The 21,743-nt window shown below is 46.9% G+C and overlaps 1 protein-coding gene and 1 pseudogene across 3 annotated transcripts in view; both read left to right on the top strand.

Moving 5' to 3' along the window:
- The first annotated feature begins 1,157 nt into the window (after positions 1 to 1,157).
- Positions 1,158 to 3,500, top strand: LOC105505997 (annotated as a pseudogene).
- A 10,834-nt stretch (positions 3,501 to 14,334) lies between these two features.
- The window catches only part of CDA (cytidine deaminase), a 35,915-nt gene continuing 28,506 nt past the window's right edge, over positions 14,335 to 21,743 (top strand). The window contains exons 1-2 of one of the 3 annotated variants that reach the window (XM_011933986.1): positions 14,335 to 14,669; positions 18,559 to 18,681. In XM_011933986.1, coding sequence (XP_011789376.1) covers positions 14,516 to 14,669; positions 18,559 to 18,681 — 277 coding nt within the window. In that variant the 5' untranslated portion in view covers positions 14,335 to 14,515. Of the gene's footprint in view, positions 14,676 to 18,558; positions 18,682 to 21,743 lie in introns of all 3 variants that reach the window. The other 2 variants (XM_011933985.1, XM_011933987.1) reach the window with 2 other exon arrangements.

Genomic DNA, 21,743 nt, shown 5'->3' with positions numbered 1-21,743 from the left:
GTATACACAGAAAAGGCAGTAGAAATTTGATTCCAAGGTCTTTGGAAAAGTAACTGAACCAAGCCCCATTAAATAAGCTTGGCTTTCCAGTTTGCTAATATTCTTACATGATACCTATGGAGATATGTTGTTCTTCAGTACACTTTTATTTATTTATTTACTTATTTTGTGAGACAAGGTCTCACTCTGTCACCTAGGCTGGAGTGCAGTGACACAATCAAGGCTCACTGCAGCCTCGGCCTCTCAGGTTCCAGCCATCCTCCTGCCTCAGCCTCCTGAGTAGCTGGGACTTCAGATGCACACTACCACACCAGCTAGTTTTTAAATTTTTTGTAGAGACAGGGTCTCCCTGTGTTGCCCAGGCCAGTCTTGAACTCTTGCACTCAAGTGATTCTCCTGCCTTGGCCTCCCAGAGTGCTAGGATTATAGGCATGAGCCACCATGCCTGACCAGCACAATTTTTTAAAGAGGTAAAAGTATGAGTTAGGAATGATACACTTCCAGTTCTTGACAATATCACATCCAGCAAGGTTGCTGCCTCGCTGCCTCCCTCCCTCCCTCCCTCCCTCCTCAGCCCTTTCCCTGGGAGCACCACAGAAAACCTATTTGGTAGTAGAGTGGCAGTGGCCAGAGGAAGTGAGAATATGCTAAGGTGCTGTCTTGTTGAGAAGGAAATTATGTATGTTGATAAACTTCAGAAATTGACAGGGGAAATTAACATAAATACAAACAATAATAATGGCTAACCATTAAAGAAAGAAAAAGAAAAGGAATAATTTTCAAATGAGTAGAAGGAAAAGTGTCAATGTAATAAAAGGCAGAAAAAGAGGGGGTGAGGGAGAAACAAAAATAAAATATAGTGATTGGTCAGGGTTCCACTGCAGACAACAGTGTCTACCCAGTAGGCCTAACCAGAATGGGTTGACGAGGGTGATCGGGTTGGTTTCAGACACGTTGCAAGGGTTGAGAGGCCAATTCTAGGCTGAACTTCCAGGAATATCCCCTGAATCTCACTGTAAAATGAGCCTAGCTGGAGAGCTTCTGCTACCGCTGCTGACTCAAGACCCTCGCTACGCATGTTGCAGTACAGGAGGCTCCAAGTCACGAAGCTGCTGACACCTGTTTAGCACCCGGAAGCCAGGAGTTGATCTGGAACTAGGGCCTCTGCTGCAGCCGCCTCAGAAGAACCGAAATGCTTCCACCACGATGCAACCAGAAGAGCTGTGTGGCCACTTCCTCCCAGTACCTTCCCTTTCTGGTTTGCTTGCATTTTCCTGGCAGAAGCCAGGTGACATGTGGAAATCCCAGCTTCATGAGAGTCTGCAAATGTCCTCTCTAGCTGTCCAGGCTCTAAAGTTCAAGAAGTCATGATGGAAAGAAAGAGGTTTGGACAGGGGCTGAGTGGGGTCGGTCTTCGGACCTTGCCGCAGTCCACTCACTCTTGGTCACTCAACTTCCATTTCCAACCTGCATTCCCTTCTTAAACTTCCATGAGACAACCACAACATGTTACCACCCACAGTAATGCAAACGTACCTCAATCAAACAAGAAACACTCGTATTCTTTGCTCAGATAGGGACATCCAAAGCCCCAGCAGTTACTGCTTCCATCTCCCACTGCAGGGAACTTGGGTGACGTTCACTTCTTCTCTGGTTTAGTCACAGTCCCATCTTGATATCCTATAATCTATACATTAAACTGTAAAGTTTACTACCAACAAACCACATTATTCAAAGTGGTAGAGGAAGAAAGGGAATAATTATAACTGTCAATAAATACATGCAAGACAGGCCAGGCATGATGACTCACGCCTATAATCCCAGCAATTTGGGAGGCCGAGGCGGGCGGACCACTTGAGGCCAGGAGTTCAAGCCCAGCCTGGCCAACATGGCAAAACCTCGTCTCTACTAAAAATGCAAAAATTACCCAGGCGTGGTGGCAAATCCCTGTAAATCCAGCTACTCAGGAGGCTAAGGCACAAGAATCGCTTGAATGCGGGAGGCAGAGGTTGCAGTGGGCCAAGATCACACCACTGCACTTCAGTCTGGGCAACAAAGCAAGACTCTGTCTCAAAAAATAAAAAAAATTAAAAAAAATAAGTACATGCAATATAATATCACAAATATTTTAACTATTCTGATAGCTATTTCAATACAATTGTTTTGCTTTATAATTATGTGCATTTAAAACTGTTATTTTGGCCAGGTGCGGTGGCTCATGCCTGTAATCCCAGTACTTTGGGAGGCGAGGCAGGCAGATCACAAGGTCAGGAGTTCGAGAATAGCTTGACCAATATGGTGAAACACTGTCTCTAATAAAAATACAAAAATTAGCCGGGTACGGTGTCAGTCGCCTGTAATCTCAGCTACTCGGGAGGCTGAGGCAGGAGAATCACTTGAACTCAAGAGGCAGAGGTTGCAGTGAGCCGAGATTACACCAGTGCGCTCCAGCCTGGGCAACAGAGTGAGACACCGTCTTAAAAAAAAAAAAAAAAAAAAAAAAAAAAGACGGCCCCGGCGGCCGAGTCGCCGCTCGGCCTGCAGCAGCTGTCCGCGCTGCACCCCAAACCGGGCGCGGTCCCGCTGCACTCGCCCTGCACCTTCTGGCTCGACAGATCCCTCCCTGGTCTCACAGCAGCTGAGTGCGCATGAAATCTGAAGAAAATCTACACAGTACAGACAGTACAGATATTCTGGAGTGTGTACAATAATATCCCTCCTGTGACTAGCCTGCCTTTGAGATGCAGTTATCATTTAATGAGAGGAGAGAGGCGACCACTTTGGGAAGAGGAGAGTAACGCAAAGGGCGGCGTATGGAAGATGAAAGTCCCCAAGGACAGCACGTCCACAGTTTGGAAAGAGTTGCTGTTAGCAACCATCCAGAAACAGTTCACAGAATGTGCTGCAGCAGATGACGAAGTAATAGGAGTTAGTGTTAGTGTTCGGGACTGAGAAGACGTCGTCCAAGTCTGGAATGTAAATGCTTCTTTAGTGGGTGAAGCGACTGTTTTAGAAAAGATCTATGAACTTCTGCCCCACATAACTTTTTGTTGTTGTTGTTGTTGTTGAGACAGAGTCTCGCTCTGTCGCCCGGGCTGGAGTGCAGTGGCCAGATCTCAGCTCACTGCAAGCTCCGCCTCCCGGGTTCACGCCATTCTCCTGCCTCAGCCTCCCGAGTAGCTGGGACTACAGGCGTCCGCCACCTCGCCCGGCTAGTTTTTTGTATTTTTTAGTAGAGATGGGGTTTCACCGTGTTAGCCAGGATGGTCTCGATCTCCTGACCTCGTGATCCGCCCGTCTCGGCCTCCGAAAGTGCTAGGCCCACATAACTTTTAAAGCAGTATTTTATAAACCCCATGAAGAGCATTGTGCGTTCGAAGGTGGATGTGGAAAACACTAATTGCACTCTGTAAAGAATTCTTTGTCCTTCGCTGGTTTTGGAGTCGGTCTTAACAGGAGGGAAAGTGAAGAGAAGACTTGCGGAAGCCGATGCTGGTCAATTTAGAGTGGGTTTCTGTCCTTGTAGATGGGCAGTTAGGACTCAAAGTGGCAGGTGGGGTTGAGGGAGATTGTGTGGGTTTCTACCGTCACATTACTTGCTTTTTTAAAAACAAAAAAAACAAAAAATAAAAACCTTTTTTTTTTTTGGCTTTCTAAATTCTCTGTTCTTTTCACTCTGAATTTTTTTTGTGCCCTTTAAAATTCCTTATTCAGCCTAATTATTGTTTTCTAAACTCCCCTTTCATTGAGGCATGAGAAATCGGTTTCCCTTTAAGTAGCTCTGCTGTACCTAGTTAATGAGAATATGCATAATCGTGACAATACTGCTTTTGAATACCACACTGTACAAGGAGGAATACTAGCTTGGAGAAACTTGTCTTCTGATTATTTGTTGTGACACATTCCTATATACTGTGAGCTGGGCATTGTTTTTTTCTGTCCCAGAGAAAAGAAAAACCATACTTAATCTGATTTTACACTGACTGCACTCAAATCTTTAATTTTCCTTTTTAAAACTTTTTTTTTAGCAATAAAAGGAAAATAATAATTGGATAAAAGGAAAATAATAGTTGGATTGCTTAACATGAAAACTATAATCACAATTCAGTATCAGGATATAAATCAAGCTCTAAGTCTTTGGACCCTTTGTAAAAACATTTCTAATCCGAATTTTAATTTGGCCTTTTCAACCAAAGGCTTAGAATAGTAGCAAGCAATTTCTCCCAATAGGAAACCTGATGTTTCCGATTTAAAGAGAAGGTGATATTTTAATTGTTTGGATTAAGCTCCTTGCAAAGTTCAGGTGTGTTTATCCACTTAGGGCTTTCCCAGTCAAGGCTAACACATTTTGTTAAATGATCCCTTTCCCTGCTCACGTTGTGTGTCATTTCTCATCATCAGTAGTCCTCCAGCCTGGGCAGCTGTCCCTACCCTTCCTCATGTAGGTGCAGGAAGTTACATCTCATTTCCAGGATGCATGTGAACATTTACAAAGTTGAACTTTGAGTGCATTCTGCTCATATTAGTTATTGGGATTGTTGATATATATTGTATTATACTACCAAAGAAATATTGGTTGTATTAGAAGGAAATGGTCATCCTCTGGACCATGGAGACTTGCTCAGAATACGCCGATTTCCCTCTCCTGACTTTGCCAAGCCTTTCCCTGCTTTTGCCTGTTAAAGGGCAGGGCCATTCAAAGACACTTCCCCCAGTCTGCTTGTTTTTGGAGTCACAGGAGCTAGTGTCTGCTCACACATTTTTCAAAAGGGCAATGCACTCAGAACTTCACGGTACCTGGGATTTTTAATTCCTCTTGCAGTGTTGACCAGCAGAGAGACTCAAGGCTACTTTAAGCCTTCACTATGTGCTTGTAGATAAAAATCTCCATTCAAACGTTTTAAAGGACTTTGAACATTATCTGTTTATAGAAGTCGTGCCCTTCACTTGGTTAGTAACCACCTCAGCCAGAATACTTATAGTCATAGGTTTTCTAAAATGCTTTTTTTCCCCCTAAACTTGAGTTTCCTTAGTGATTTCAAAATGAAGTGTGAGAATATCAGATCCCATTAGCAAAAGCCTGGGACTTGTTTCTCCAAACATTGTGCTAACATTCAACTTATTTTAAAATTATGACTCAAGAATTTTAAAAAATTATTCTGGACATGAATTAAAACTCTTTTTTATAAGTATTTTTCTGATAGATTAGAAAAAAGGATATAATTGACTTCACTATAATTGTCATATATATTTCCATAAATAAATGGATTTTGAAGTGTTTTTATTTTTTGAACTTTATTTAAAGCATATGTGATGGTATGTTAACTTTTACATGTATGTAGCCTTTGAAGTAAAAATAAAATAAATAGAAAAGTTAAAAAAAAAAAAAGACAAAAACAAACAAAAAAAACTGTTATTTTGGCTAGGCACGATGGCTCACACCTGTAATTCCAACACTTTGGGAGGCCAAGGCGGGTAGATCATCTGAGGTCAGGAGTTTGAGACCAGCCTGGCCAACATAGTGAAACCCTGTCTCTACTAAAAATGTAAAAATTACCCGGGCGTGGTGGCGCGTGCCTATAATTCCAGCTACTCAGTAGGCTGAGGCAGGAGAATCGCTTGAACCCGGGAGGCGGAGGTTACAGTGAGCAGAGATCGTGCCTCTGCACTCCAGCCTGGGTGACAGAGTGAGACTCCATCTCAAAAAAGTGACATAAAATGAGATAAAACTATTATTTTAAAAAGAGACTCATAGGGCCAGGTGCTGTGGCTCACTCCTCCCAAAGTCCTGTAATCCCAGCACTTTGGGAGGCCAAGGTGGGCAGATCACAAGATCAGGAAGTCGAGACCAGCCTGGCCAATGTGGTGAAATCCCAGTCTCTACCAAAAATACAAAAATTGGCCAGGCATGGTGTCACGCGCCTGTAGTCCCAGCTATTCAGAAGGCTGAGGCAGGAGAATCACATGAACTGGGGAGGCAGAGGTTGCAGTGAGCCAAGATCGTGCCACTGCACTCCATCTAGCCTGAGCAACAGAGCGAAAGTCTGTCTCAAAAAAAAAAAAAAAACAAAAAAAAACCAAAAAAAACAGGACTCTTAGGCCTCCCCAGGTTGCCAACATAGTCTATAGTAAAATACAGGTTAAGAACTCTTTTTTTTTTTTTTTGAGACGGAGTCTCGCTCGGTTGCCCGGGCTGGAGTGCAGTGGCCAGATCTCAGCTCACTGCAAGCTCCGCCTCCCAGGTTCATGCCATTCTCCTGCCTCAGCCTCCTGAGTAGCTGGGACTACAGGCGCCCGCCACCTCACCCGGCTAGTTTTTTGTATTTTTTTAGTAGAGACGGGGTTTCACCATATTAGCCAGGATGGTCTCGATCTCCTGACCTCGTGATCCACCCGTCTCGGCCTCCCAAAGTGCTGGGATTACAGGCTTGAGCCACCGCGCCCGGCAAGGTTAAGAACTCTTAAAGGGATTCCTAAACTATTAACATTAACATCAGAAAGAAAAGGATATAAGACTTTGGTAAAAAGCATGAGAAATAGAGAGGGACATTATATACAAATAAAAGAGACAATCAAGAAGATATAATGTTAACAAATATATATATATGTACCTAACAATATAGCTTCAAAAGATATAAAGCAATAACTGATAGGAATACATGGAAAATATATATAAATGAACAGTTGTAGTTGCAGATTTTAACAAACCTCTTCCAGAAACTGATAGATCAGTTAGATGGAAATAAGGGAGATAATCGTTTTTTGAAGAGCACGGTTAATAAGTTCTAAGGCCTCAAGGGATCCTCCCACCTCCCACCTCAGCCTCCCAAAAAGCTGAGATTACGGGTGTGAGTCATTGCACCCAGCGAATAGTTTAGCTTTTTTTTTTTTCTTAAACGAAAACACCAGACTCAGATGGTTTTACAGAAAGATCCTACCAAAATGTCAAGGAATGAACTATTCCAGCAAACTCCTCCAGAGGCAAGATAAGATGGCTTTCAAAGGAAATTGAAAAATCGATTCCAAAATTTATATAGAAGAGCAAAAGCCCAACGGGGAGATAAATCTCCAGAAATCAAGACTTATTGTTAAACTGTAATAATAAAGATAGGTATGGTATATGTGTAGGAATGAACAAATTCACCAGTGGAACAGAATGGAGAGTCCAAAATCATTCTCACTCAAATAGAATTTCAAATAGAAATTTGAAACTTAACACAGCTGGCACTGTAGATCTCTGGGGAAAGGAGGGAGTATTCAATTAATAGTGCTGAGATAATTGGATATCCATATGGAAAAAATTAAATTGGATCCCTGCCTTATACCAGAATTAATAAAAATTAATTCCAGATGAATGAAAGACTTAAAAGTGAAAAGTAGGCCGGGCATGGTGGCTCAAGCCTGTAATCCCAGCACTTTGGGAGGCCAAGACGGGTGGATCACGAGGTCAGGAGATCGAGACCATCCTGGCTAACACGCTGAAACCCCGTCTCTACTAAAAAATACAAGAAACTAGCCGGGCGAGGTGGCGGGCGCCTGTAGTCCCAGCTACTCGGGAGGCTGAGGCAGGAGAATGGCCTGAACCTGGAAGGCGGAGCTTGCAGTGAGCTGGGATCCGGCCACTGCACTCCAGCGTGGGCAACAGAGCGAGACTCCATCTCAAAAAAAAAAAAAGTGAAAAGTAAAACTTTAAAACTTTTAATAGCAGTGGCTCACGCCTCTAATCCCAGCACTTTGGGAGGCCGAGGTGGGTGGATTACCTGAAGTCAGGAGTTTGAGACCAGCTTGGCCAATATGGCAAAACCCTGTCTCTACCAAAAATGCAAAAAATCAGCCGGGCATGGTGGCACGTGCCTGTAGTCCCAGCTACTTGGGAGGCTGAGGCAGGAGAATCGCCTGAGCCGGAGAGGCAGAGGTTGCAGTGAGCTGAGACTGCACCACAGCACTCCAGCCTGGACAACAGAGTAAGTGAAACTTTGTCTCAAAAAATAATAATAATAATAATAAATAAAACTTTTCAAAATGTATCTTCATTCAGATCTTCTTATGGATACAGGTAAGAGTGTCTCTGTTGACCTAGGGCTGGAATCACTGAATCTCAAGGTAAGCGCATACTTAATTTTACTGAGCCCTGCTAAGTTGCTCTCCAGAAAGTTGCACCAGTTTAACATCCCAGCAGCAGTGCAGGAGGACTCAAGTCTCTCCTCATCTTTGCCAACCCTTATCATTATCCAACATTTTTGTTTGTTTGTTTGTTTGCCATTCTGATGAGTGTAAAGTGACATCTCACTGTCTTAATTTCATCTCTGTGAATACTTTAAAATGTTGTACAAATACTTCCCTTTCTGTAAATTGCCCATCCATATCTTTTGACCATCTCCCTATAGAGTTCCTTGTCTTTTTCTTGTTGGTTTGTCATGCGTCCCTTACGCAGTCACTATATTAATTATTCGCAATCATTTCAACCATTGAAAAGAGTTTGTGTTTTTTTGTTTTGTTTTGTTTTGTTTGACGGAGTCTCAACTCTGTCACCCAGGTTAGAGTGCAGTGGCTCAGTCATGGCTCACTGCAACCTCAACCTCCCTGGGCTCAAGCCATCCTCTCACCTCAGCTTCCTGAGTAGCTGGGACTACTACTCAGTAGAGATGGGGTTTCGGCATGTTGCCCAGGCTGGTCTGGAACTCCTGGCCTCTAGTGATCCTCCCACCTCGGACTCCCAAAGTGCTGGGATTACAGGTATAAGCCCCTGAGCCCAGCCGAAAAGATCTATTTCCTGTTTTTTTCAACTTTTTACTGACTTTGTCCATGAAGTCCTTCATCAAATAAAACTCCTTAATTTTTATGTAGCCAAGTTTGAAGACTTGAAAGTTTGTAGAGAAGTTTTTTCCATCACCATCTCTTCTGTAAAATATCTGTTCAAGTCTTTTGCTTACTTTTCTATTGGGATGTTTGTCTTTTTCTTACTGGTTTTAAGAATTCTTGATATATTGCCAGGGGCAGTGGCTCACCCCTGTAATCCCAGCACTTTGGGAGGCCGAGGCGGGTGGATCATGAGGTCAGGAGATCAAGACCACCCTGGCTAACATGGTGAAACCCCGTCTCTACTAAAAATACAAAAAAATCAGCTGGGCATGGTGGCGGGCACCTGTAGTCCCAGCTACTCGGGAGGCTGAGGCAGGAGACTGGAGAGAATCCAGGAGGCGGAGCTTGCAGGAAGCGGAGATCACACCACTGCATTCCAGAGCAAGACTCTGTCTCAAAAAAAAAAAAAAGAATTATTGATATATTATGGGTCATAATCCTTCCAGGGAGTGTTAACTCTCTGGCATTTCTGGCCTACCGTATGCATGGGCTCAGCAGACTCATATGCCCAGGGAATGCTTAAGGTAAGAAGCCATGGGTATGTTTAGGAACTATCCATTAAAGCTGGAGGTGACATCTGGGATGGCTAAGGGGGTGTGGGTGAGGCTCTGACAGTATTTGCTATACCCACATTGTCCAATATGAACAGTCACCCATCATTTAACACTCCTTTTGGGCTGGGTGCAATGGCTCACGACTGTAATCCCAGCACTTTGGGATGCTGAGGCGGGGGGCGGATCACAAGATTAGGAGATTGAGACCATCCTGGTAACATGGTGAAACCTCGTCTCTACTAAAAATAAATACAAAAAATTAGCGAGGCGTGGTGGCACCCATGTGTAATCCCAGCTGTTTGGGAGGCTGAGGCAGGAGAATTGCTTGAACCCAGGAGGCGGTGGTTGCAGTGAGCCAAGATCGTGCCACTGCACTCCAGCCTGGGTGACAGAGCAAGACTCCATCTCAAAAAATAAATAAATAAATAAATAAATAAAATAAAAAAGACTCCTTTTATCCTCTTGTTACCTGGGAAGCTTTCCCTAACCTACCTACCCCACCACTCCTTCCAAACAATAGTTTTTCTGTATTGCTATGAGATCCAGTACCTAATCTTGTTTTATAGTGTTTTATACCTGTCTGTTGGCTTATCTGTCTCCTTCACTAGTGTGAGATCCTCAGGACAGGCACCAAGTCTCATCCACCTCTGATTCTCTAGTACCAAACACAGGGCCTGGCACACAGTATTTGCTATAACATGTGTTAACACTTTTTGAGCACTTACCACATGCCATTCGCCATGCTAAAATCTTTATGTATATTATCTCGCTTGATTTTTACAAATATCCTAGGAAGTAATATGTTCCTCTAGATGCCACAGGATTGACAGAAACAAAACTCAAACAAGTTTAAGATAGAAGTGAATTGTATTGGCTCAATTAAAGGAAAATCTAAAAGCATGCCTTCAGGCATGGCTGGATCCAGACACTCAGCAAGCAATTGGGGTTCTTTTCCTCCATCTCTCAGCTCTGTTTCTCTCCATCAGGCTTCATTCTGCAAGCAAGCTCTCTCTACCAAGAAGGGGAAGCTAGCTGCCAGCAACCGTTGTATCTTCCTAGCTTAGCAGCCACAATGGGAAAAACCAACATTCCCACTGACTCAGCAGAAAAGCGAGGTCTCTGATTGGCGCATCCTTTGTCAACTGCTTGTACCTGCTCATGGAGTGGAAGCACAATGATTGGCCGCCCACCAAGAGGTCTCACCTAAAAAAAACAAAATAAAACAAAAGAGATGGGAAGCCTTCCTGAGCAGGATAAAACCACGATCCACCAGAGATGGGTCCTTGTGTTGTCCCATTGTATAAATGAGGAAAGAGGCACAGATCACTTGCCTGGGGATACCACTGGTGATATTTAAACGGATGGATCTGATGCCAAGTCCTGCACCCCTTGCCCATCCATTATACTGGCTCCTCCCGTGAATTCTGGGATGGATGAGAGCCCAGGATTCAGAAGACAGACAAACTCAGGTTTAAGATCTATTATTATTATTATTATTATTATTTATTATTATTATTATTAGACAGGATCTTGCTCTGTCACCCAGGAATGAATGGCAACATCATAGTTCACTGTAGCCTCAAACTCCTGGGTTCAAGCCACCCTCCCACCTCAGCCTCATGAGTAGCTGAGACTAAAGGCATGTGCCACTATACCTGGCTAATTTTTTTTTTTTTTTTTTTGTAGAGATAGGGTCTTAGTATGTTGCACAGGGTGGTCTCAAACTCCTGGCCTCAAGCGATCCTCCTCCAGCCTCAGCCTCCCAAAGCACTGGGATTACAGGCGTGAGCCACCATACCCAGCCTGAGATCCATTTTTGAGGCTGTGATGTCTATGAGTTCAAGTGTCCTCATCAGTCGAAGATGGGCAATAATAGTATCTTTATCTTGTGGTGAGGATTAAGTGAAATCATTCAAATAATGTATTTAGCATAGGGCCTGGCACATGAAAAGAGCTAAATTAATGTTTACTCCTATTATCAATAACTGCTCATTGAATGAGTAAGTGAATGCATGGTACCTAGACTCTAACATGAAGACTCTGGTGGTTCATCTCACAGTGTGAAGGCCTGGGAGCAGGGTTTAGGGAGGGCTTTGGACCCTTGAAAATCTCCACTACGACTCAAAACACTCTCCATGGATTTTCTATTCTTTGAGCTGGGCAATTAACTTTTCTTCATTTTTCTTTCTTTCTTTTTTTTTTTTTTTTTGAGACAGGGTCTCATAACAATGTTACTCAAGCTGGGGTACAGTGATGCAATCATAACTCGCTGCAGCCTCAAACACCTAGGCTCAGGTGATCCTCCTGCCTCAGTTTCCTGAGTAGTTAGGATTACAGGTGCACACCAGCATGCCCAGTGGATTTTTTTTGTTGTTAAGATAGGGTCTTTCTATGTTCAGGCTGGTCTCAAACTCCTGACCTCAAGTGATCCTCCCACCCTGGCATCCCAAAGCATGGGATTATATGTGTGAGCCACTGCAACCAGCCAATTTTTCTTAATTTTACATAAAGTGAAAAGAAAAGCGTGTTAGAAAGTACTGCTCATATTATTGATCTGTGACTTAGCTCTAAGCAAGTTTCCAAGCCCACTTTCTCCCTCCAACCGGATGACCACCCTAAGCCCCTTCCATTAGGAATTCTAGGCCAGGTGCAGTGGCTCACACCTGTTATCCCAGGACTTTGGAAGGCTGAAGTGGGCAGATCACATAAGGCCAGGAGTTTGAGCCCAGCCTGGCCAACACAGCAAAACCCCATCTCTAGTAAAACTACAAAAAATTACCTGGGCATGGTGGCACACACCTATAATCCCAGCTACTTGGGAGGCTGAGGCACAAGAACTGCTTGAACCCAGGAGGCAGAGGTTGAAGTGAGCTGAGATCGTCCCACTGCACTCCAGCCTAGGCAACAGAGTAAGACTCTGTCTCAAAAAAGAAAAAGGAATTCTAGAGCCACCACTGGCACCCACGCTCCATATAGCCGGGTTTGGAATGAGCGCTGCCCTCACGTATGACCACATGCAGGTAAAGAGCTTTGAAGGTGCCAAGGGCTATAATTAGCTCTGGAGGTCATCTAGGTTCTCCTAGCACTGTGGAGTCAAGGAGTCCTGAAGTCCGGTCCCAGGCCTGGGCAGGGCTGGGTGGGGTAAGCTGAGACAGGGCAGGGGACAGAAATGGGACGACTTATTGAGGTCTCTGACAGGCCTGTCAGGCCAGCAGGGCACTACAACTCTTTTCGCAGTTGTAATTATACTTAACCCCAAAAAGCCTTAGAATTATTCCCACGTCGATGGGCACACGGTGTCCTGAGACATCCCTGGCCGTCTGAGATCCAGGAAACTGCTCTAGATGCCAAAGGTATAGAGACAGGAGAAAAGTGCATGGGTGGAGGGGCCCTCAGCCCCAGCAGGAGGGAATAGGCTGCCTCTCTGAGGGCTGGATGCAGTGGGAGGGGAGGGGATCTGCAGGGAGGGGAGGCGAGGAGGAAAGGAAGCAAACTTTACCCAACTCTTCAGCGGCCCACCTGGGTGTTTGCGGTGTCCACATATGGCTGAGAGCTCCAAGTCTGGGACACAGATATGCCAGCATGCAGGACATGAGATGCTGCCTTGTTTTCTCCTCCTTTCCCCTGCCTTTCCCCCTGCCCCTTCCCCATTCCCCATCCAAAGTCTCCTGCTAGGCAGGGGTATGGAAACAGTTGGATGTCTTTGGCCACTCAAGCTGGAGTTCTACCCCATGTGATCTCGGCTGAGTCACTTAATGACAATAACCCAGTTTGTGTGGAGTCATAAAGGGTGTTCACATCATGATGTCGCCAGACTCTCCAGCCACACCTATTGTACACGCATTATCTCATTCAATCCTCATGACAACTCTGGAAGTGAAATCACGTTAGTGCACCCATTTTGCAGATGAGGACACCGAGGCTTAGGGAGACTGTATGTGACTCTCCCAACGTCATATGGCTAATAAATGGCAGAAATGGAATTCAAACCATGGTTTACTAAACTCCAAAGCTGGAGCTCTTCTATAGTCTCAGGATCTAGACTAGGGATTATTACTATCCCTGCTGTTGACATGAGGAAACTGTGGCTCAGGGAGGTCAAGTGACCTGCCAAAGCTTGTATACATGGAAGGTAGTAGCACCAGGATGCAAACACATTTCTTTACCACCAACACCAATATCTATTTTGCAACAAAACAATGAGGGGCCCAAGTAAATAATCTCAATGGTTCCCTCCACTCTCCAATTGAGATATATATATATATATTTTTTTGAGACAGGATCTGACTCTCTGTCACCCAGGCTGAAATGCAGTGGTGCGATCTGAGCTCACTGCAGCCTTTGCCTCCTAGGTTCAAGCCATTCTCCCACCTCAGCTTCCCAAGCAGCTGGGACTACAGGCACATGCCACCATGCCCAGTTAATTTTTGTATTTTTTGTAGAGACAGGGTTTTGCCATATTGCCAAGACTGTTCTCAAACTCCTGGGCTCAAGCAATCCTCCTGCCTCAGCCTCCCAAAGTGAGCCACTGCACCCAGCAGCTGAGATACTTTTTAATTCTGGGCTGGGGCAAAGAGAAGTTGGAAGGACAATGGGTGAAAATAAAGAAGCTCTCAGTCGTACTGCAGCTTGTTCATGCCTCCTGTCTCGGGGATGCCACACTGGCTGCCCCAGCCCTGCCCTTTCAGCCTCAGTCCTTCCCTCAGTGGAGGAGAGAAAAAGTGATTTAACAAACCGAGGGCTGTCAGCCCTTGGAGCTTGGACCTCTGAGATCCCACACTGACCCACCCAGTAGCTTCCCCTTCTAGTAGCGTGGCACCACCTTCTGACCCACCCCTCAGCGTGTCCGATAGTGAGAGTGGTTCCCAAGGGAGCGTGTGAAGCACACGCAGGCACCGTCTTACACCACACCTGCTGAGTCCAAACCATGGGAGGCTCCTCTCCTAGACTCTGCATCCTGAAAGCCCCGTACCTAACAGCCTGCCATCTGGTTGCAGGGACACACCCCGGGGGAGGAGCTGCAATCGTGTCTGGGGCCCCAGCCCAGGCTGGCCAGAGGTCCTGTTTCCACAGCTCTGTTGCCTGCCTAAGGTACCAACATGGCCCAGAAGCCTCCTGCCTGCACCCTGAGGCCCGAGTGTGTCCAGCAGCTGCTGGTTTGCTCCCAGGAGGCCAAGAAGTCAGCCTACTGCCCCTACAGTCACTTTCCCGTGGGGGCCGCCCTCCTCACCCAGGAGGGGAGAATCTTCAAAGGTAAAGGCGGGCACCCCAGGGTCCCCCAGCCCAGCAGCCTGGGTGGCGGGTCAGAGGAGGATGTACAGGAAGAGGCGCAAAGGCACAGACAGTGGCAAGAGCGCGACTCTGTCCATTTTTCCCCCAGCCTACGCTGGAATGTTCCTACCCTGCCGACTGCCCCAGACCACGCTCAAGTGTGGCTTAAATCCACGGGCTGTCAATGCTTGGAGGACTGGGATGAGGAAGGAAGTTGGAAAGGAGGCAGGAAGGGGAGGCCATAAATCAAAAACATCAACAGTCCTGGGGTGCTGGCGGGGAGAGCGTTCGTGTTTTCCCAGCCTCTCGGATATGTCTGGCACCTTGGACCTAGGTGTTAATGCTCGTCTTTAGATGAAACTACCGAGGTCCCGAGAAGTGACATGACTTGCCCAAGGTCATGTGGGGCGCTGGTGGTGAAACCCTGGGCGGGAGGTTCCCCAAAGCCCTGCTCTCTTCCTTCCACCCACTGTGCTCTGTGCCGGCCAGGGTGGTGACGTGTTTGTGGGGTGTGGTCCTTGGAGAATCTTGGAGGTGAAAAGCCAGCTGGGGTTTCTGAGTCCAGCAGTGAGCAGCGCCCTGCAGGGCGGGGGCGGGTAAGGGAAACTGAGCCCATCTGAGTCTGCTCTAATCTGTTCCTAAACTTTTTTCTTTGATGTATTGCTTTTATAGAAAAGTTCATGTGAACAAAAATTCAAACTTGTTTTTGCTAAGCTTAGAGGCGTTCTCCTTCAGGGCAGTGGGGAACATGATGTGGAGGTGCCCCTTGATGTTACTCCTTTTCTGTTGAGGTTCTGTGACTTGCCTGGGTCTTAAACATCTTTGAGTGGGAGAAGCAGGTTTGATTGAGTGCTAACAGCCTGTGAAAGGAAGGTGATTAATGCTATCCATTTACCCCTGCAACCCTGAAAGGCAGAGAAGGAAACAGGTTCGGAAAGTTTCAGTGCTCAAAATCGCAGAGCTGGGACTAGAACCCAGAGTTCCCCTGATTCCAAAAGCTGTTGCTCTGTGGGGAGTGAAGGATCTCTGAGTACTGTGTTGAAATTCAGACCTGTTTTGGTGGCTGAGATGAATATTAAACATTAACCACCACCACAAACAACAAACATTAACCACCACTGCAAACACCATTGCAACTCGCAACATTACAGAGTCTTGAATGTGGAATCAGCCCTTGATTCTTACAAAAACCTCCACATCCTTTCCAAATGGCACAGAAAGGGCCCTCCTACAATCCCCCTGCACCCGCACTGACCCCTCCTGCCATGCTTATCACTGTCCACTTACGTATCTGCCTCTCCCTTGGGACTTTGTGCTGCAGAGGGCAGGGGCTGTGTCTTGAATCTTTGTACCATTGACTTTCTCATGCTGTGACCTAGCACCTGCCTGGCCCAGAACAGGCACTCAATAACTGTTGAGCGACCGACTGGATGAATGAATGAGATGAGTACGTTTGGAAAAGCAGAAGGAAGAGGGATGGCAGGGCAGGTGGTGGTGATGGGGGCTCAGCATGTTGGGCCATGGCATTTCCTGGCCTGTGGGGTCAGCGTGGCTGCCTGCCATCCATGCTTTCCAGCTCTGGGACTGGTGTTCTGCTTGGAACAGCAAGACGTCAGACAGCTTCATCGTGCCTCCAGAGCCAGGGGGCCCCCATGCCAGAATGCTCTGGTTCTTTCTTGTTTTAAAACCCACAATAAAGGAGGCACACTTTCACTCATAAGTGACACCTGGGAGCTACTTCTAGTGAAGTCCATGCCTTTGTCACCCTCATACTGATCATTCAACACATATTTGCTGAAGATCAGCTCTGTGCCAGGTGCTGGGGATATCACAGTGAACAGGGATGACATAGTCCCTGCCCCCATGGCAGTCCCCTCATCTTGCACAGGTGATGACTGAAGGTGGAAGCCTCATCCAATGGTTGTGGAAGGAATGAATGGAGGAGATAAACAGGACTGTGGCCCATGTGCGTTGCAGGGAAAGACCTGGTGTCACCGGAGAAAGGGTTGTGTGAGGGGGATTTAGAGAGTGAAATGGAGGCTTTGGAGTCAGAAGGTCCTGGGGTGGAAGGCTGGTGTTTATCAACTGTGTGACTCTGGGTGAGACCCTTCACCCTTCCGAGTGTCAGCTCACACATTTTATTTATTTATCTTTTTTTTTTTTTTTTTTGAGTCGGAGTCTTACTCTGTCGCCCAGGCTGGAGTGCAGTGGCGCAATCTCAGCTCACTGCAATCTCCGCCACCCAGGTTCAAGCGATTCTACTGCCTCAGTCTCATAGTAGCTGGGATTACAGGCATCCGCTACACACCGGCTAATTTTTGTATTCCTAGCAGAGATGAGGTTTTGTCATGTTGGCTAATCTGATCTTGAACTCTGAGGTGATTCCAAAGTGCTGAGATTACAGGCGTGAGCCACTGCACCCAGCCAGCTCACACATTTTAAGCCAGGGATCATAAAACCCACCTTTCAGGATGACTGTGAACAGAACCAGATTCAGCTGGTATGCCTGGCATGGCACGGCATGGCAGGCAGCATCGACTCTGATCGGTTGGTGCCTGTGCTGAATATGTTGAATTTCACCCCTGGTTGTGAGGCTTTAAATGAGTAAATGCCTATAAAACATTCAGCACATTTTCTGCCTTGTAAGAGGAATGTCACAAATGATAGCTGCTTCTGCTACCACTATCAATGCTATCATTATTCTTATTATCTGGAGGCAGATTGTGGAGGACTTTTGGAGGCCAAAGAGAGACACTAAGATTTGAAGAGGTAGGAAGTAGAGAGCCAGGGAATGTTATTAAGAAGAAGAGTAACATAAAAGTGGTGTGTGATGACATTTAGTGTGACAGGTGCTCAACAAGGGCGGGGACAGAGGAACAGTGTCAGGGGACAGTATCTGCTCTGCTCACTGACCTGTCTGCAGTGTCAGCACATTTCCTGGCCTATCACTGGGACTCTGTAAGGTTTGTCGAACACATGAATGAAAGGCTTTTACTAGGAGTGGGACAGGTAGAATGAAGAGAAAGGAATGATCCGAGAGATGCTGTGTGGGACACATGGACCAGGCCTGGCATGGGCAGTGTTACAAATAAAGGCTGGGTGCAGTGGCTCACACCAGTAATCCCAATCCTTTGGGAGGACGAGGCTGGAGGATCCCTTGAGTCCAGGAGTTCGAGACCAGCCTAAACAACATGGTAAGACTTTGTGTCTACAAAAAGTACAAAAATGAGCTGGATGTGGTGGCGTGCACCTGTGGTCCCAGAAACTTTGGGAAACGGAGGGATCACTTGAGCCCCAGGAGTTTGAGGCTGCAGTGGGCTGTAATCACACCACTGCATATCAGCTGGGCGACAGAATGAGACCGTGTCTCAAAAAATAAAAAATAAAATACTAAATAAAGTAAAGGCACATGGCTTTAGGATTTCCAGCCAGGTGGCCCAGGTGAATGATGAGGCACTGACTGAGGTGAGGCACTGAAGGCATGGCTGGACTGTGTGCTGGGGATGTGCTGGGCAGGGACCAGCAGCAGTATTCGAAGCTACAATGGAGTGAGCTCACTAAGGACTTCATTTAGATGACCTTCCGTAATCTCACAGACAACTCATGATGGGGGACAATGAGTTTCACATGCATTAAGCAGAGTACTTCCTATGGTCAATGTCAGAAAGCAACCAGAATCAGAGTGGGCAAGGGTAGTTCTTGCCTCAGGGCAGCTGGACCCAGGAACACAGACATCACCATGTCCTTCTTTATCCTTCTGGGGGCTGGTCTTTTTCTCTTGTCCTGCAGGTGGGCTTTTTCTGGGCATCAGGGAACATGAGTGCAAGCAGTCTCTGGTTTCCATTCTTTTGTTTTTGATTTTGTTTCAGAGGCAGGGTCTCTCTCTGCCGCCCAGACTGGAAGTACAGTGGCACAAGCCTAGCTCACTGCAGTCTCAAACCCCTGAGTTCAAGCGATCCTCCTGTCTTAGCCTCCCAAGTAGCTGGGACTACAGGTATGTACCACCATGCCCAGCTAATTTTTTTATTTTTATGGAGATGAGGTCTTGCTACGTTGCCCAGGTTGGTCTCGAACTCCTGGCCTCAAATGATCCTCCCACCTTGACCTCCCAAAGTACTGGGATTACAGGCATGAGCCACTGCACCTGGCCTGTTTATCATTCATACAGCCTCAAAACCAGAGAGGACGGAACTCTTCCCCACCAATTCTACATGGAAAAATTCCAAAAAGGAAGTCCAATTGGTCCACCTCCAATTGCAGGCACATCCCTGGGCCAATCGCTGTGGTCATGTAGTGTGATTGGCCAGCTAACTCAAAATATCCCCTCAGTGGGGAGTGGGTGGGTCTGTTACCACGAGAAGGGGTGGGGAGAGCTGAGCAGACCAAACCAATAACCAATGCACTCACATTTTATCAAAGCCTGGGGATACCTGAGGCTATTTTATCTGACTCGTGCTCTTTTTGCCACCCCTTGCTGCAGGGTGGGGATAGGGAAGGGAGCAGAGAGATTTGTGCTGAAAAGGAAGGGGGACAAATGGAAGGTGTTTATCAGAATCCCTGGATCTCCTTACTGAAGTAGGAAGTGAGGTCAGGTGCAGAATAGGAGATGGATGCTGTAAGTTGGGGCTTGGAGCAGGGGGCGTCTGGACACCCAGAGGAAGCCTGGTGTGGCATCATGGGGTGAAACAGAGTTGATCAGGAGGCAGAAACGGCACAGCTGAATTTAGACACTGTGAGTTTACAGCTTATGGCAGAACAGGTCTGCCCAGGTCTGTGACTTCCTCCAGCTGAACACAAGACCAGCACCGGTGAAGGCTTCCCCCTCCAAGGCAGCTGGTGTCCCACCCAATTCAAAAGCAGGCCTGGCTGCAAAGACAGTCTTGCTATCATGACTTCATAATAATCATCATTTTCTCTCTGTTACTCCCAACCCTGGCCAGGACCTTGTAACCCTCACAGATGGGCCACCTGGGATGGTGATTAGGTTTTCATGATGCACCTCGGGCTGGTGACATTCGTGACTGCTTGCGGGGAGAGCCGAGGGAGAGGTACAGAAAGAGGAGCTCACTGGTGAGGAAAGAGCTGCACAAAGAGGACACAAAGAGGAGAGTGGAGATGGCACAGGAGGATTGAGAAAGCAAAGAAAATGGGCCAGGCGTGGTGGCTCACGTCTGTAATCCCAGCGCTTTGGGAGGCCGAGCTGGGTGGATCACCTGAGGTCAGGAGTTCAAGACCAGCCTGGCCAACATGGTAAAACCCCGTCTCTACTAAAAATACAAAAATATTAGCCAGGCATGGTGGCGGGTACCTGTAATTCCAGCTACTCAGGAGGCTGAAGCAGGAGAATCGCTTGAACCTAAGAGGTGGAGGTTGCAGTGAGCTGAGATCATACCACTACACTCCAGCCTGGGTGACAGAGCGAGACGCCATCTCAAAAGAAAGAAAAAGAAAAAGAAAAAAAAGAAAAGAAAGCAAAGAAAATGGGCCAGGGAAACAGAGTCAACTCTGGGCCTTGCACATGGCGGAGGCTAAGCCAGTGTTCGTGCAGCGCCTGGTGGGTGATGGGCAGGGAAGAGAAGGAGCACCTGTAACCCTACGGGCACTGCGCGAGGTGTCCCTGGGTTCATGGGGAGTAGGCACCTGGCGATGAGACCACAAGAGGGCCAGAAAGGGTCCCAGGATGGTGCCGACACAAGACTTCTTGGCTGTAGTTTCTGCCAACTCTGCTGGCACAACCCAAGGGATGGGAGGGTTTATCTTCTTCAGTTCATGACCTTGGGACAGTGGTCTCACTCCCTCTTTCCTCCTCCTTCCCTCTCTGTCTGCCATTTAGGGAAAAAGCCACTTTACTGGACCAGCTGGGGTGAATTCTGAGAAAAACACACCACATTTTAGAAGACACTTGAGGATGTCTTGGTTAATTAACCACTGAATCCAGCTTACCTTGGCTTAACTCTTAAATCTGAGTCTTCCATTTTCCCTCAAACCAGCCCCTGCTCTTCTGATTCTGTCCCTGGGCTCCCTTCCTCTGCCTGGATGCATTTTCCTAGAAGCATTTCTTGGTGCCTGACACCAGCCCCTCTCTTCAGCAGCTGATGGACCCCAGGCCCCATCCCCCCAACACCACAGCACCTCCGGTCTAGGTAAGAGCAAGCTTCTCTAACTTGGGTCTTCAGCTTACAGCCCAGCTCCACTCACGCCCCGTTTCCTGCTGTTTCCGCCTGCCAAGGAACTTCAGTTAGTCCTCTCCACTCTCACTCAAAAGTGGCTCATTTTGTGACCAGCCTGGGCAACAGGGTGAAACCCCATCTCTACAAAAAATACAGAAATTAGCTGGGTGTGGTGACACATGCCTAAAGTCCCAGCTACTCTGGAGGCTGAGGCAGAAGGATGGCTTGAGCCCTGGTGGTGGAGGTTGCAGTGAGTTGTGATCATGCCACTGCACTCCAGCCCAGCCCGGGCAACAGAGCAAGACTCTCTCTCAAAAAAAAAAAGCCAGGCATGGTGGCTCATACCTGTAATCTCACTCAGCACTTTGGGAGGCTGAGGCGGGTGGATCACCTGAGGTCAAGAGTTCAAGACCAGCCTGGCCAATATGATGAAACCCCATCTCTATTAAAAATACAAAAATTGCTGGGCGCGGTGGCTCAAGCCTGTAATCCCAGCACTTTGGGAGGCCGAGGCGGATCACTTGAGATAACGAGTTCCCAGCCTGGCCACTATGGTGAAACCCCGTCTCTACTAAAAATACAAAAATTAGCCAGGCGTGGTGGTGGGCACCTATAATCCCAGCTGTTCAGGAGGCTAAGGCAGGAGAATCACTCGAACCCGGGAGGCAGAGGTTGCAGCGAGCCAAGATCGTACCATTGCACTCCAGCCTGGGTAACAAGAGTAAAACTCCATCTCAAAAAAACAAAAAAGTGACTTATTACAAAGGTGAACTTTACTACAGTCCGTTGACTCTATAGATGAGTTCAAACATAATTAATACTAGAAATGGTGCATTTGCAGTGGGAGGAGGTTAGGAACATGGAGAGAGTATCGTATTTCTTCGAG

This window comes from Colobus angolensis, unplaced genomic scaffold (assembly GCF_000951035.1).
Source record: "Colobus angolensis palliatus isolate OR3802 unplaced genomic scaffold, Cang.pa_1.0 Scaffold130, whole genome shotgun sequence".
Taxonomy (NCBI): domain Eukaryota; kingdom Metazoa; phylum Chordata; class Mammalia; order Primates; family Cercopithecidae; genus Colobus; species Colobus angolensis.
The sequence above is the reverse complement of the archived record's forward strand: the minus strand, read 5'-3'. Positions and strand labels throughout refer to the sequence as shown.